The sequence below is a fragment of the Manis javanica genome, chromosome 7 (assembly GCF_040802235.1).
Source record: "Manis javanica isolate MJ-LG chromosome 7, MJ_LKY, whole genome shotgun sequence".
NCBI classification, from domain to species: domain Eukaryota; kingdom Metazoa; phylum Chordata; class Mammalia; order Pholidota; family Manidae; genus Manis; species Manis javanica.
In genome coordinates this window covers 11,171,887-11,187,450 of record NC_133162.1, presented here as the reverse complement: position 1 = coordinate 11,187,450, position 15,564 = coordinate 11,171,887, and the positions used below count along the sequence as shown (strand labels likewise).

The window sequence follows — 15,564 nt, the reverse complement described above, 5'->3', positions numbered from 1 at the left end:
GACTGGCCCCCAGCAGGTGGCCAGTAAATTCTGCTGCAGGGGTGAAGCTCTCCCAGCGGATTCATGGCCCTGGACCAACTCCAGAGCCAGGGCCAGGGCCCCTGGGGGCTGCATGGGCATTCTGCCCCCATCACCCACCATCTCTGAGCCCCAGTCCTGCCCGCACCTACTCAAGTATTCCTCTGTTCTCATCGAAGTTGAAGAGTCCTTTCTTGAGAGAGCTCTCCCTGACCTCCCAGGGGTCTCACTTACCCCAGTGCAGGACGACATGCATCTGGGGTTGTTCGTTTAATGCTCATTACTTGCCAGTTGTGTTCCCCAGCTTAGTGCCTGCCTACCGCACGCCCACTGCCGTACCCCAGAGCTGAGTGCTCAGTAAACCTTTGCAGCATCAGCCAGTCAATCTCAAACTTAGGCAAAATGGGCCTGTGGCTGCTCGTGCTGCATTCGTTGTGAAGCCCTTGTGTGTTTGCATTTCCCAAGTAGAAATGCATGAAGCCAGGCGTTGACTTGCTGGGTATGGTTCTGCCCATCTGCCTCGAGCAGGATTATAAAATGTTCATCTGTTTGGTCCCTCTGAGTTAGGTCTGTCCACGACTACCTGAGGGGAGAGCCATTCCACGAGTATCTGGACAGTATGTATTTTGATCGCTTTCTCCAGTGGAAGTGGTTGGAAAGGTGAGCGCTCCCCTGGCACACCCCAGGTTCAAGGAGGTGCCAGTGTGTGTGCGTGCGTGTGTGTATGTGTGTGTGTTGGGCAGGGTGGGAGGCAGGGCAGGAGGGTACAAGTTTCTCACCTGAGAGGTCATATAAAAGTCCATCACCTCCCTGGGCCCTTGGTTCAAATCACATAACCATCCTCCTCCTGTTAAGTTACTGTGTATTCCAGAAATGATCTAAGCTTATTAAAGTGTGCACACACACTCATATGCTCGTGAAGATACACACACTTGTTCTTACTTTTTTGGTTCAGTATATTTGAGAATTGTTTAAGTAAAGAGCTGCCTAAATTTGAGCTCAGCAACATTCAGCAGATAAAGAGCTGCATATTCTTTGAATGAGCTGCACAGCCCTTATTTAGCCCAATTCCCTATTGGTGGATATAGAGGTTGCTCTCAGTTTTATGTGCAACCTTCCCAAAGTAACGAATAGCACTGTACATATACCTTTATGTACTTGTGCAAATACATCCACAGTCAAAAAGCACTAAGTTTAAACTGACGGACTGCTATACCCTCCCCCATTTCTGCTTATGCGAGTGCCCCAGCACCCACTTCCCCTCCGCCTCATCAACACGGTTCTTGTTTTCCTGTTCCCCATGTGAGCAGCGGGGTTTCCTTCTTGTTTCATCTTTTCATCTCTAATGGGTGAGACTGAGCGTCTTTTTCATGTTTTATTTGCTTCCTGATTCTCTGCGAAGTGCTCTCACATGCACGGCAGTGACTTGGCCTGGCAGATGTGACCTCGTGTTACTGAGAAGGAAGGGGAGCCACAAGGAGGATGTGGCCCTGCCTCTTCCCCCAGCAGGCCAGTAGTGCAGCCGATGGGGAACCCTGGCCCAGGACCCTCAGTGCAGGGCTCTGCCTGCCACACATGCCAGGATTTGCAGGACAGAGCAGTGCCTGCATTAAAGCCCTGCTGGGCTAAGCTGGTAAACAAGGGTGGGATCGTCTTCTTCCATAGCCCAGGGGTCCCTGCGCCCCAGAGGCCAGGCACTCACAGACACTCAGCCACCCTGTGGTTAGAGAGCTAGGAGACATTAGCCCCTTTGCTGGCTGAGTCCCCTGCAGACACTCAGGAAGCTGCAGGACAGAGCCCCCCTTAAAGTCCTCTTCATACCCCTCCCTGCCCACTTCAGGAAACCCAGAGGAAAACACCCCCTCTACTGCCGCTGGGGGATGTTTCTCTCTACCTTGACTGGTGAGGATGACAGTGAGCAGCTGACAGCCTTCTGTGTTGGCCACCTTGCAAATGTCATCATGGCTCCAGGAGGGCCGGAGAAGGGATGGGGCAGCCCGGGCACCCACAGCCTGGCTCAGCGTCCTCTAGAGGGGCCTTGGGAAAGGTTGCTCACCTCACCAAGCCTCGGTTTCCTCATCCGTAAAGTGAGGATAATAATAGCATCTGCCTTTGTAGGCTTGGGTGAGGATGAGATAAGTATAGTCCATGCCGAGAACAAGGCAAGTGTTCAACCAAAGTTAGCCAACTGGCCGCAGAAAGTAAACTGAGAATAGCTGTGATTGTCACTGGGATCATCAGCATTACCACGTCCTCATCCCCACTCGTCTGATATCGGAAGGAGCAGCTGGTTCTGATGATCACAGGGATGTATTCTTCAAGCCCCACGGCCCTTCTTGGAACCCTGGACTGTATAACACATGCCCTTATCTGCACCCGCCTTCCCCGAATAGCAATGTGGGATGGCACACAGAGCGTGGGCTCTGGAGCAGGCTGCCCAGGCTCCAGTTCCAACCCCACTACTTACCATCCATGACCTTGGGCTACTCATTCCACCTCTTGGAGCCTAAACATTGCCATCTGCAGAATGGGACAGCAATAGTCTCACCTCCTGAGGCCGGTGTAAGGATCACGTTAGTCTCTGTACAAGGTGCTTTGAGCAGTGGGGGTTGTTACTATAAAGACCCCAGAGGGGACCATGTCCTTTATTCCTAGAGTTCTATAATGACATTCACAGCAGCTTAGAAAGAGCCTTCAGATGCAGGTGCCTTTAAATCTATTTTACTGAAGATGTAAGGCTCAGAGAGGTTGATGGGTTGGCCCTGGGTCACACAGCAAGGGCCTGGCAAGGCTGGAACTTGAATCCAAGGTCTTTCTCTTAAGTACTTCACCCTTTATCCACTCAGCACTTCCATTCCAATAGAATCCTTCAGCTGTGGCTACTGTCTTTTGTTTTACTTGCCTGTACCCAGCACCTGAAATGGAAAGACAGAAAAACAAACTTTTAAAATCCATGTGCTGACTGCAAAGAACTTATGCCCCTTTGAGGGCATTAAGTTGTTGAAGCCAGCAGGGCAGGACCCTGGTCTAGAAATGCCTCAAATGCCTAATAGCACCCGCCTTACCCCGCTTTGTTTTTTTTCGCTAGCAAGCTCACAGCCTGTTAGTGCTGTACTGTTGAAATATTAAAGGGATTTTTTTCCCTCCCAAGGTTAACCAAGAAATTCCTCGGAAATTGTATTACACTCATTTCCTCTAGCAGAGGAGTCCTGCGGTGATGTCGGCCAACTGTTTGTTCTCTGTGTATCGTAAACTGTTAGGCCCGGAGGCCTTCATGTGGTTTCGAGGGCAGCGAGAGGAAACGCCTCCCGGGGCCACATGGCGGAGGCAGGCGCATGGCAGGTTTCTCTATGGCACAGGCTGCTCATGTGTGGAAACAAGATACAGAGCGGTGGAGAGTCCTAGGACTGGGCCCTGCTTCCTAAAGGAACACCAGGGAAGAGAGAGTGAGTCACGGGCACATGAATTCCAGACAGGCGGGCCAGAGAGCACCCTGGGATTTTCAGGGCTGTCCCGAGAGAGCAGTGTGTTGCCAGAGGTGTGATTTCCAGTGAAATCCGAATCCTCTTCAGGACCCAGTAGCCAGAATCTTCAGTGTCCACAGAAGATTCACTCAAAAGCTGCTGGTGGGCAGAGGCTCATGGGTCTTTCTCAGGTTGACCCACTTCTTTGGGCCAGTTTAGTCTCCTTCCTGTCCCTGCCCTGCTCAGGACTCTGGGGTGGGGTTGGGAGATGCACAGAAATAGTCCTGCAGATCCAAGAGCCAGTTTTCACATCATAAAAGCGGATTATTCTTTACCCATTAAAATATCTTGGCCATTGTGAATAACGCAGTAAACATGGGGGTGAAAGGTGATGCATATATACAATGGAATATTATTCAGCCTTAAAAAAAAAAAGAAATCCTGCCATTTGAGACAACATGGATGAACTTGGAGGACATCATGCTAAGTGAAATAAGCCAGACACAGAAAGACAAAATAGTGCATGATCTCATTTACTTGTGGAATCTAAAATGTCAAATTCATAGAAACAGAGTAGAATGTTTTTCCTTGGGGGCTGGGGGTTGGGGGGTGAAGGAAATGGGCAGGTATGGGTCAGGGGGACAGATGTTTCAGTTGTGCAGGATGCATAAGCTCTGGAGATGTAATGTACAGCCTGGTGACTATAGCATGTAGAACATAAGCCTGCAATTTGCTAAGAGGTTATATCTGCAGTGTTTTCACCAGAGAGAAACAGAGACAGACAAAGAGGGAAGGTGAGAGGGGGAAATGGTTAAGTGTGATGTAGTGCAATGTTAATTAGCTTGATTGTGGTGATCATTTCACAATGTACACATTTATCAAGACATCAATTGTATACCATTTGTCCATTATGCCTCAATAGCTGAAAAAAATAAAAGCTGGTTATTCTTAGCCAAACAGGCCTATGACGAAACACCACAAGCTCTCTTTAACCCAGAGTTCCTGGGGGCAACTAGGTAACTGTTTACTCCCCCAGTCCCATCCTTGACTCATGATCAGAGGGTCTGTCTCGTTAGACGTTATGCATGGCCTTAGATAATTAAAACGGGGAGTCAGGAGAGACGAAGTGATTATTACTTCATAAATGCAGCATAAATACTTCATAAAATTTGCCAGACAGGATCTTCTCATGTTCTGGAGCCATGGGGGCAAGAAATATAATAAAGGGGGCCCCCAGGGCTGGAGGCTGGGAACCCAGGGTGAGACTGCCGAGACCAGCGGCCTGGGCCGCCTGAGTAGCTGGGGGCACAGGCGTGGGTCCGCGGGAGGGAACAGCTGGGCTCCTGGGGCCAGGGAGGGCCGGCCGGCCGGCCTCCCGGCCGAGGTGTGCGGGTGTGCGGGGGCCGTGCTCTCTTTCGTGTCCGAGGGACACCGAACCTCTGTGGCTTCTGGCCCCCTTGCCTCTCCCAGAGGACGCAGCGTCCTTCTGCGTTTTGCCGCCTGGTTTTCATTTGGGAGCGGGAGGGAAGGACACGGAAAGTGCAGCGAGCAGCTTCGGTTCGCGTTCTGCAAGCCTCTGCTCTTCCCTTCGAGCAAGCCTGGGATTTGAACACCAGCCCCGGAGCAATTCCTTGAGGGTCGGTCCGCAGCTGGGATTCCCGGGGCCCCCAGAGCTCACGCGGGCTGCTGCCACTGCCGCCGTGTCCGGTTCAAACCGGGTCTGCATCTTCACACCATGAGACCAATGTCGGGTTCTTGCTTTTTTTCCAGACAACCGGTAACCAAAAACACTTTCAGGCAGTACAGAGTACTCGGCAAAGGGGGCTTCGGGGAGGTGAGTGAACATCCGTGTATTCCGTTGAAAGTTGCCGTATTCTAGCCACCTTTTCCGTCCCTCTGGGTCCGCTTAAGCGGCTCTCTGCAGGGCTTGGGCGCGAGCGGCTCGGTGTTGCGCCCCCTGGTGGAGGGGGAGGGCGAGGCTCAGGGCCTTGGGAACCTCCGCGGTGTCGGCGGTGCGCAGGGAGGTCGTGGAGCAGCCCTCAGTGTCTGAGGCCAGCGAGTCAGAGGTGCTCTTGAAGCCGGCCTCAGGCAGGGCACCCGTCTGGAGATGAGAAATGGGTACACTTGGCTGTGTTTGGAGGGAGAAGGGAGGGCGTGAGGGGCCTAAGCAACTAGGCCTGATGATGCTGTTAATATGAGCTGTGGTCTGTGCAATCTTCCCAGTATGTGAGGGAAGCCTTGTGCCCATTTTAGAGATGTGGAAAGCTGAGGTTCAGAATGGTTACATGACCCAGCCAAAGTCGTACGACCAATAGTGGGCAGAACTGAGACTAGAACACAAATGCTCTGCCTTCCATTCCTCTGAATCAGGAAATCAGGGTTCGTGGGGGCCTCCAGTTACTGGCCCCAAAACTAGCCTCTCTTAACAGCAGCTGGTGCTCGAAAGTTGTTCCCAGTTAGCAATGGCTGCATCTGGTTGGAAGCTTGGCCCCTGAAAGACAGACAGTACTTTAGGCCTAGGCTAGTCACCGAAAGAGTGGTGTTTACACCTTCAGGGCCTAGGATTGCCCAGGGGTGGGAGAGGAATTTAAGCCAGGTCTTGAGGGCAGGGCCCATGGTGTCAGCAGGCCCGAGGCCAGGGGCGGCGTGTCCTGTGGCTGGGAGCAAGGCCAGGCTCGGGCCCCATCGGTTCCCAGCCCCCAGTCCAGCGTCCTGGCCTTGGGGAAGCTTGGGGCTGGTCTTCAGGCGTCCTCTACTTGGCTTCTTCCTTGCACCTCAGGTCTGCGCCTGCCAGGTTCGGGCCACAGGTAAGATGTATGCGTGCAAGCGCCTGGAGAAGAAGAGGATCAAAAAGCGGAAAGGGGAGTCCATGGCCCTCAACGAGAAGCAGATCCTGGAGAAGGTCAACAGTCAGTTTGTGGTGAGTGTCCAGGGCCCAGGGATAGGTTCTGACCCCCAAGAAGGGGGTGGTCCCCCAGGCTGGCTGATCCCCTGGGCTGAGGGAAGCAGACTGCAGAGAGAGGCATGAGCTGCAGAGAGGCAGCCAGATGCTCCCTCCAACACAGGGCACCTCGTGGTCTAACGTGTCCTGTCACTAGAGCTAACCTGGCTCCCCTCTAGGGTGGGACTGAGGCCTGTGTTCTCCAGGACCTCTTTGCAAACCCCTCAGGGGACAGAGGGGGCCCACTCTGGGCCCAGCCAAGGAGCTGCATCCCCACAGAGCACCGCAGACGGGTCTCATCTCGGGAGAGGTGGGAGTCGCGTCCTAGAGAGGTGCCGTCTCGCGTGCATTTGTGTGACTGCTGCGGCTAGGCTCTGCTGCAGCGACAGACTAACGCGCAGTAGCTGAAAACAGAGACTGTTCTGTGGCTCACATAGAGCGCGGTCCGATGGAGCCACCCTCCTCTACCGTACACCTCCGCCATGGACAGTCTTGAAAGCGTGTGCTGGGGGTTTGCTTGGGGACTGCCTCAGCCGCAGGGACACTCCTCAATCCCACCCACAGCCCGCTGGCCAGAGGTAGTCGCTGCAGGGACAAGCCAACTGCAGGGAAATGCGGAGGAGGAGTACGTGGCTGTTTGACCAGCTCTAAATGTCTCTAAAAAAAACCAACATATGTACAAGGTAAAACTTCCAACTGCACAGGCAGGTACTTAGAGTAACCATTTCAACCTGTTTGATTCACATACAGGCCTTACTATTTTTTGTTACTGGGATCTCACTGGACATCTTACCCTGCAGTGTTTTCCCCTTTAAAATGTAGATCTTTTTCTCTACTCAGACCTACAGCTGCACCTCTTTTTTAAGCTGTGCACAATCCCCTGATATACAGGGAAGAGAGAAACCCTAGCCTGTGCAACCTATCCCCATGGATAGAGATTTTCTGGTGTTTAAGCCACTGTAAACAAAACTGCCGTGTCCATTCTTGAACATCCCTTTAGCACGGTTCTGGGAGTGTGTCTGTAGGATGTATTCCTGGCAGAATTGCTGTGTCAGAGGGTGTGTGCATTTTCCATTTGGTAGCTGTTCCCAAATGGCTCTGCATGAAGGTCGCCCCAATTAAACTGCCAGCTGCATGTGAGAGCAAGAGATGCCCTCAGCTTAGCACTTTCGTCATTTCCCAGAAAGGGTGTGGTTTTATAAGGTGACGCTCAAAGGGGACAGAAATGTGCATTTCTGGGTTTCATCCCAGGCTGCCCCTGAGCTCCCCACACTGTCCACTGTGAACCCGTGGGCAGTGTGAGGCTGCTGTGCAGGAGGCTAACACCAGCCAGCATTTTGGCCCTAGGCCTCTTTGAGTCTGGAACCTTCCTTTGAGCTGCCAGCCCCCCTCAGGAGGGTCCACTGGTCACTGCCTCCATGCACCCCTAGGACCTTCATCACTAAGGGAAGGGGCAGGGCTGGCTCTTGTAGGGCGTGGTGATGGTGGGTCCTACTTGGGGAAAAGGCCATGCACTTGACAAACCCGGGGTGACACATCTTCAAGGGACCCTCCTCGACTGCGCTCGTCCATGGCTCCTGGCAGGGAGTTCCCACCATGCCTTCTTCTGAAGCAGGTGTTGGAGGTGGGCAGAACAGATGTGGTGTCCAGCAAGGCCCCAGAGCTCTCAGCTGGGTGGCAGTCCTGTCTCCTTTCCCTGGAAAATCAACTGTTGTTCCTGACATTTGCATGCAAGCTTTATGGCCCAGCCTGTCCCCAGCCTGGTCCATGATGGCCAGGTTACATCTGTGCCAGCTTCCTAAGTGGAGAAAGAAGAGTACCACCCAGTGTATTTTGCCTCAGACTCAGCCCCGCCACCTCTCCTGCCTCACCAAGGCCTCGGTCCCTACTGGGCAGCTGGTCTCCACCAGCAAGTGGTGATGCCCTTTCTGGGGATGGTCCCTTTGGCCAAGAGTGTCCTGCATGCAGGAGGAGACGGTCTTTGCCAGGCTGTTCCATGTCACAAAGCCCTACCCCACTCCCAGTGTCCCTGCGATGAGGCCCCAGCCCCAAGAACGTCAGGGCCCTGCTTCTCTTGACCAGACACAAGGCAACACACAGTTTTCACCACCTGACGCATCACATACATGCTGTGGCCTCTGTAAATGCATGGACACCATCCTGTCAGGATCCCCACCTCCTCACCCAGAACCACCAAATTGGAAGCTGTGAGTCCTTCATCAGCCCAGAGGGCAGCAGTCACTGACTCCAGAGGGCATCTCTGAGCAGGGGAGCAGCCTGAAGTTGCTGCAGCCCCCTGCCCAGCACCCCAGCTTCAAGGACCCCGAGGAGGAAGAGCAAAAGCAGGTGGCAGTCACCAGAACTTCACCACCTTGCTGTCTTGTGCCCGCAGGTCAACCTGGCCTATGCCTACGAGACCAAGGATGCTCTGTGCTTGGTTCTGACCATCATGAACGGGGGTGACTTAAAGTTCCACATCTACAACATGGGTAACCCCGGCTTCGAGGAGGAGCGAGCCTTGTTCTACGCGGCAGAGATCCTGTGCGGCTTGGAAGACCTCCACCGCGAGAACACCGTCTACAGGTGAGTGGCCGCCAAGTTCTGATGCTGGGATCTTGTTTGCAGAGTCAAAAAATGAACTTAGCAAACACCCAAGGTAGGAGAGCAAGGGAGAGGCTTTTTATTGAGAGATACAGTGAGAGGACAGAGCTCCTGGCTCACGCCACAAGGGGACAAGAGAGCCCGGGGTGGTGCGTTGTCTGGGGGATTTATAGGCGGTTGAGAGACAAACGGCTAAGGATGCAGACCTGCTAAATGGTCCCCAGATGTTTATCTTTGAAGAGACACTAAGTTTCTTATCAGTCTTCTGGATTATTTTGCAGAGTTAACACAAGAAATTTACTGCTCTGATTCTTTCCCAGAATAGCAGCTTCTTGGTTTGGGAGCATATCAGTCAAGACTGCCTGTCCTGCCCCCAAGGTGGGCTGGGGTATTGTCTGTTATGTTAAGAAACCTGTTTTTTCTTTCTGGGTTTTAAAATGCAATCTTGTGTTTAAGATGGAATCTTTCGTGCTTTTATTATGTTGTTTGTGACTGGGCTCGCATGCTATATTAATTGCCCAGGTTATATATGACTTGATTAGGGGCTGGAGGAGGAAAAGCAGCATCTGGGCTACATTAAAGAAGATACGCTGGGCCTTTTAGGCTAAAGTAGATTTTACAATAGCCTCATTTAATTGACACAATGAAGACATGGGCTATGCTGACGTATTTTCTCATCTGGGGGATGTTCAAACATTCCAGGCCAAGTTACTCCTGGCTTTTTAGTTTTAACTAATCTTCCTGAAGAATGCTTATATTTCTAGTTTGATATTTTACTTTAGAGAATTAATGTGACTGACTTTGCTTAATTGGTTAATATGGAATTTTGGTAGGGGTCTTCTTCCAGAGGCCCTCACCCTACTCTGACTACACCCACGGTCCCTGTCTCATTCCCGTCCAGTCTGAGTGGGTGGGGCTGACCTTCCACCCCTGGATGGGGCAGTCACCCTGCCCTGGGGCAAGCAAGGCCTGCTCATCGCCTTTGGAAAAGGTGCCTGAGCCGGGCAGGCATCCACCCTGGAATTGAGTAGGTGAGGTGGGTTGTTTAAAGGGCCAGGTGTGAGTGATGTTACCCGAAGTTGAGGATGGGCCACGGCCACCACTCCCTTCCAGCCCGGTGCCTGGGGATGCAGTGGACCCTGGTGGCCATGGTCTGGACCTGGCTCCTGGAAGACCTGAGTGGGATCACTTCCACAGGCAGACATCCAAGTGAACCTCAGTCCATCCCATGGTTTATGGGACAAGGTGTCCAGATTCTGTGAGCAGCGGCCTTCAAACCTTTCTTGCTGAATTTTGAAATTCACTCAGGGAATTTTAAAAATCTATATGTGCTCACCCACTTTAAGCAGACATCTGCAATAGTCCATTATATGTTAAAATAGTGACTAATAGTGATATTTTCAAATTGAATCATGTTCTCACATTTTTAAAGGTATCCCAGTGGAATCTAATTGCTGTAGCAAATTAATTTCCACCATCATCCATTTTAAAAAGTGCATGAAAACGCTAATGGGGAGGAATTTTCTATCATTTTCTTCTCCCCTCCCATATATCGTTATATGTAATATATCTTTTGCCTGAAAGTCTTTCATTGATTGGCATTCAGCTCTGAAATAAAATGGATATATATAAGATTTTTAAGAAGTTTCCTTTGACCAGAGGCTCTGTTAAAATAACTTCTTCTGTTGAGTTGCCTTTATGATTAATATTAGTAGATCTCACTTCTAATAAGGGCCCCGTGCAGGGCACCATAGTAATAGCAGCCAGAAGGTGTCCTTAACACGTGATGTTAAGGATCTAGAAATGCATTTTCTTGAAACCACCAGCTCATGGGAACCCCGAGGATGGACCCCACAACCCCCCAGGCACACACTGCAGTTTGAAGGCCTTTGCTGGGAGCTCTCGGCAGAGATTATTTTAGGACTCCAAGAAGGTTTTGAAAACAAAAGGAATGGTCTAGATGACATGCTTTTCCTGCCACACCATCACCCCATTTATGCTTTTGTTTTGTTTTCATTCAAGTGAGAAGAGAGTCAGAAAAATTTCCCTAAGGCCTGAAAAAAGAATCCTCCACTTGGTTGCTTTTCACTTTGAAAAAAAAAAAAGGCAGCGCTCTGAGCTCTAGCCCTTCCTCTGGGGGGAGGAGAACCCCAGCGCCTCCCCAGCCTCGACCACTGGCCATGGCCGCTCTGTGGACTCGCGTAGTGGCTTGTCCCCACTAGCCAACTCTCTTTCCAGCCCTGTGGCCACTGGCTTACTGAGATGATGGCTCTTACCCCTGTTTGGAATTGTTAACACATCAAAGAATGCAAATTAACGACAGCAGCAAAAGTGTTTTGTAATAAATAACTACATACAAGTACTGATCAGCACTTTGTGAGGCTGCGCATAGGGTTGGGCCCATTCACCACTCCTAGGAGGGCAGCTGCCATCAGTGAAATAAATGAAGCCAGTTGGTTGAGACCCAGATCCTCAATCCAGATGCCCACGTATTGTTTGCCCAGTGGTTTCACTGAGTTACACACGTGGTTCTACTGGCTGCCCTTTTATCCATGGAGAAGACCTTTCGCTGGTAAAACCAGATGCTTCTGCTGTCTCTGCCCCATACTGGTGTGGGGGCAGCGGGGTTTTCATGAACATGACCGTGTCATCAAAGAGAAGAGAGACCTTGGGGTGGAGGAGGCACTGCATCTGCAGTGTAACCCTGCTGGAGTTGGGGGGTGTCCCAGCTCCTGGGGGACCCCATCCCAAAGGGAGCCTTTCTCAGGGAGCTGCTATCCTCCTCCCCACAGTCTTCTGCTCTAATTCTGTAGCTGGTGCTTTGTTCTCAGTAACTTCTCTTCCTTCCCTCCCGGGGCCCTGCTCTGCCTTCAGGGCATCCTGAGACCTCAGGATCTTCCCCGTCCTGGGGGGTGGGGGAGGTCTGTCACCACAACAGCCCCCGGGGCCATCAGTGTGTGGGCAGGTGCCAGGAGTGGCCTTCACCTAACGTACTTCCCAGTCACCCACCAGGGAGGGGAAAATGCCTGTGGCAAATGGCAGCATTTGCTTTCAATTACCGGGAGGAGTGAAATTAGCCCGAGATGGTCCTGAGCGAGAGAGAGACCAGACAGCCTGAGCCCAGCGGTGGGCAGCACACACTCCAGGAGGTCAGCCAGATGCCAGTATGCCCTTGTGCCCAGAGGCCCACACTCACAAGCGTGTGATCTTTTCCTTTCAGAGATCTGAAACCTGAGAACATCCTGCTGGATGATTATGGTGAGTTGGGGAGCGGCTTGGGAGATCCTTTCCTGCTGTGTAGCTGAGGAGAGCATCACAACCCAAAGGGGTGCTCAGACAAGATAGTTTAGGGGAAACCACAGGCAGCTGTGAATGTGTTGGCATTATTTGTCACCACCATTGTTATTTTCTTGCGTGTGTGTGCGTGTGCACATGCATGGATAACAAGATAAACGACAGCGACCCCTCACTACTTTACCCTCTCACACGTGGGAAACGGCTTTCCCATCTCTTATCTGACTAGATCTGCCCGTCTCCGCAGACGGGGCAGGGCCGGCATCCCTAAGCACGTCTCACAGATGATGATATTAATGCTCAGAAGAGCCGACCTGGCAGAGTCACCAGGCATGATCAGGTGCCCCCCCAGCGCGCCCTAGACGTCAGACAGCCCCAGGCAGAGGGGATGGACAAAGGGAGGCAGGTCGCTGGTGACCCAGAGAGAGGTCTGGGTTTGATGCTACCATGTGGAAGAGGGGTCAGGGCCCAGGGCCTGCTCAGGTGAGCCCAGGGCCCTCCAGGGTTCTTGTTCCTGCCGGGCTCAGAGCCCTGTCCACAACTGATCTGCGCCCAGCAGCTGGAACCACGGGCCCTCCTCCCACTTCCTGCCTCTGTCTGGGCCATGGAGCCAGGGCATCCACCCAGCTCCAGCCTGGCGGGGGTCCCTGGCATTGGGCCCTGCTGAAGCCAGGCTGAGGGACTCTGGTATCCACAGACGGGGACACGGGGACAGTGTTCCCCTACAGGGTCAGATGTGGCCATGGCCCCACCTAGGTGGGCCACCAGGCAAGAGCCCAGCACGGTGTCCTCTCGGCCTTCGGGGGTCATGCTGGGCCAGGAGCTCCAGTTCCGTCTCTCAGGCTCCGTGGGGCCCAGAAGGCTTCTCTTCTTGTTTCTCTGAAGACCATCAAGGCAGGCCAGGGTGCTGCTTCCCAAACGACTTCATAATTTTTCCCCTTGAGCAAATTGTAAAATTTCAGGAGAATCTCACACTTTTCCCATGAAGCAATGCCAGAGTCAGGCTAAGGCATTTTAGACCATGAGCTCATCTGAGAAGCCCACCAGGACATTTCACGGGCAGGTCAGCCGACATGCAGTCCAATCCAGGCATCCTTTTGCATCTGTGTTTTTCTCCTAAAAAGTAATGATTCGCCCATGTCCTCTGACACCTGACACTCCCACGGGTCTGCAGTCCCCTAAGAGAGCAGATTGGAGTCCCCCACTTCATGGGACATTTGGAAACACTGAGGTCCACAGCCTCGGGGCATGTGGCAGGTCTGTGGCCCAGCCCAGGGTGGGTCCACACAACTGCCCCAGGGACCCGCTGAGTCTACTCTCCCCATTTAGGCCACATTAGGATCTCGGACCTCGGTCTGGCCGTGAAGATCCCCGAGGGAGACCTGATCCGTGGCCGGGTGGGCACCGTCGGCTACATGGGTGAGTGGGGGTGCGGCCCCTCCCGAGCCACCGCGTGGAGCCCCTGGTCCCTCTGTTCATCTCTGACCCAAAGTCAAGTCACGGCAGGAGGGCAGGGGAGCAGGAGGGCCCAGGGCGTGACTTGACTACACTGAGCTCTCAGGACCTGTGGCCCCAGCCCACCTGCATCTCCAGGCCAAGCTACTCTGCTTGTCAGTGAGCAGAGCTGGCCGCCAGTGTGCTGGTGGGAAGGCTAACTGAAGTAGACGTCCAGGGATTTGGTAGACAGCCTTCAGGAAGACCCTCGGAGAGGAGAGAGGTCATTAGGAAGGACCCAGAAAGGAGAGGCGCTGTGACATGCTTCATGCTGTGTCACCAAGCACAGTTCTAAGTAGAGACCAGCCCTGGGCTCCCTGCCTGGCCTCCCCTGAGCCTACTCCAAAATCATCATCGTGGGGGCTGCAGGGAAGAGACCTGGAGCTACACCCAGTCCCCTGGAATCCCCCTTCCAGTTAGGGCTGGCTCCTGGGCTTCCTCCTGCACAGCTCACCCCAGGAAGTAGGGGGCTCTGAAAGCTCTCAGGGATGTTTCTATCCTCTGCCAGGGTCATACCGACAGCATGTGCACAGGGTTCTGTATGTTGTCTCAGGTGCTAGAGCCTGATGTTCAGGGTGCATGACCTTCGGGAACCCGTGTGGTATGTGTCTGTGCATACCCATGTGATGCTGAAAGACGGATGATAGATGGGTAGGTAGGCAGGGAAACCTGCCGGCGGACCGTTGTGTGCATCTCCTCGTGAAGCGTGTTGCGAGCATCTGCATGCACAGCCTCTGCTATGTGTTCCTGGGCACATGTGTGGACTCAGAATGTTTGTGGCCTGCCTGATGATGTGAAACTGTATTTTTGACACTTCTCTGATGAATCTAGAATTCATTTTATCAAATTAGTCAGAAAGCCATAGTCAGAGATGTCAGAAGTCAGAGAAGCTGTTTGAATTCCAGATACATACAAGATCTTCTTTACTTTGGGTGGACACACCTTCAATCATTGACACAAACATGTGCAGCTCCTACTATGTGCCAGGTGTCACAGCTGTTACTGGGACACAGCAGTGAACGAAGCAGCTCACATTCTAGTGGGGAAACATTAAGGGAACAGGCTGTTTCCACGCACTGTGGTCAGGCTTCTGAAGCCACAAAGTCCTTTGGGAGCAAAAAGGAGAGCCAACAGGGCAGGCTCCCTGGAGGAGGTGGTGATTATGGCAGTTGGTGTAGGAGTCAGCAGCAGGGAGCATGTCCCGCCGTGAAGCTCCAGGCCTTTGGTGAGCAAGGCTATCACTCCTGAGTGCAGGATGCCCTGAGGCCCAGGTGGTGTGAGTTACAGCCCTGGCCTGTGCGCCCAGGCTCCATCCCACCTCCAGCTGTCTCACCTTCCTCACTCCTGCCTCTGCCCCCAGCGCCAGAGGTCCTGAACAACCAGAGGTATGCACTGAGCCCTGACTACTGGGGTCTGGGCTGCCTCATCTACGAGATGATCGAGGGCCAGTCGCCGTTCCGAGGCCGCAAGGAGAAGGTGAAGCGGGACGAGGTGGACCGCCGGGTGCTGGAGTCGGAGGAGGTGTACTCCCACAAGTTCTCGGACGAGGCCAAGGCCATCTGCAAACGGGTGAGCTCCTGGTGAGCCCGCTGCCTCTGGCCATGCGCCCAGTAGTGTCTCCCCTCACTGCCCCAGCTAAGAACAAACAGGCTGAAGGGGACAGACTCCAGGTGCCAAGGTGTGGGTGGGGAAGCCACCAAGCCAGGGGGGCAGGCGCCCCTTGCTGTGGACTGGGGTGGTCGGCAAAGGCTT

The 15,564-nt window shown here is 53.1% G+C and overlaps 1 protein-coding gene across 5 annotated transcripts in view; it reads left to right on the top strand.

Annotated features, from left to right (window-relative positions):
• GRK5 (G protein-coupled receptor kinase 5) overlaps nucleotides 1–15,564 on the top strand; it is a 202,090-nt gene that overhangs the window by 178,360 nt on the left and 8,166 nt on the right. For all 5 annotated transcript variants that reach the window (XM_073240315.1, XM_073240312.1, XM_073240313.1 and 2 more), the window contains 7 exons: nucleotides 586–678; nucleotides 5,253–5,316; nucleotides 6,262–6,402; nucleotides 8,816–9,006; nucleotides 12,245–12,282; nucleotides 13,648–13,737; nucleotides 15,173–15,381. In XM_073240315.1, coding sequence (XP_073096416.1) covers nucleotides 586–678; nucleotides 5,253–5,316; nucleotides 6,262–6,402; nucleotides 8,816–9,006; nucleotides 12,245–12,282; nucleotides 13,648–13,737; nucleotides 15,173–15,381 — 826 coding nt within the window. The remainder of the gene's footprint in view (nucleotides 1–585; nucleotides 679–5,252; nucleotides 5,317–6,261; nucleotides 6,403–8,815; nucleotides 9,007–12,244; nucleotides 12,283–13,647; nucleotides 13,738–15,172; nucleotides 15,382–15,564) is intronic.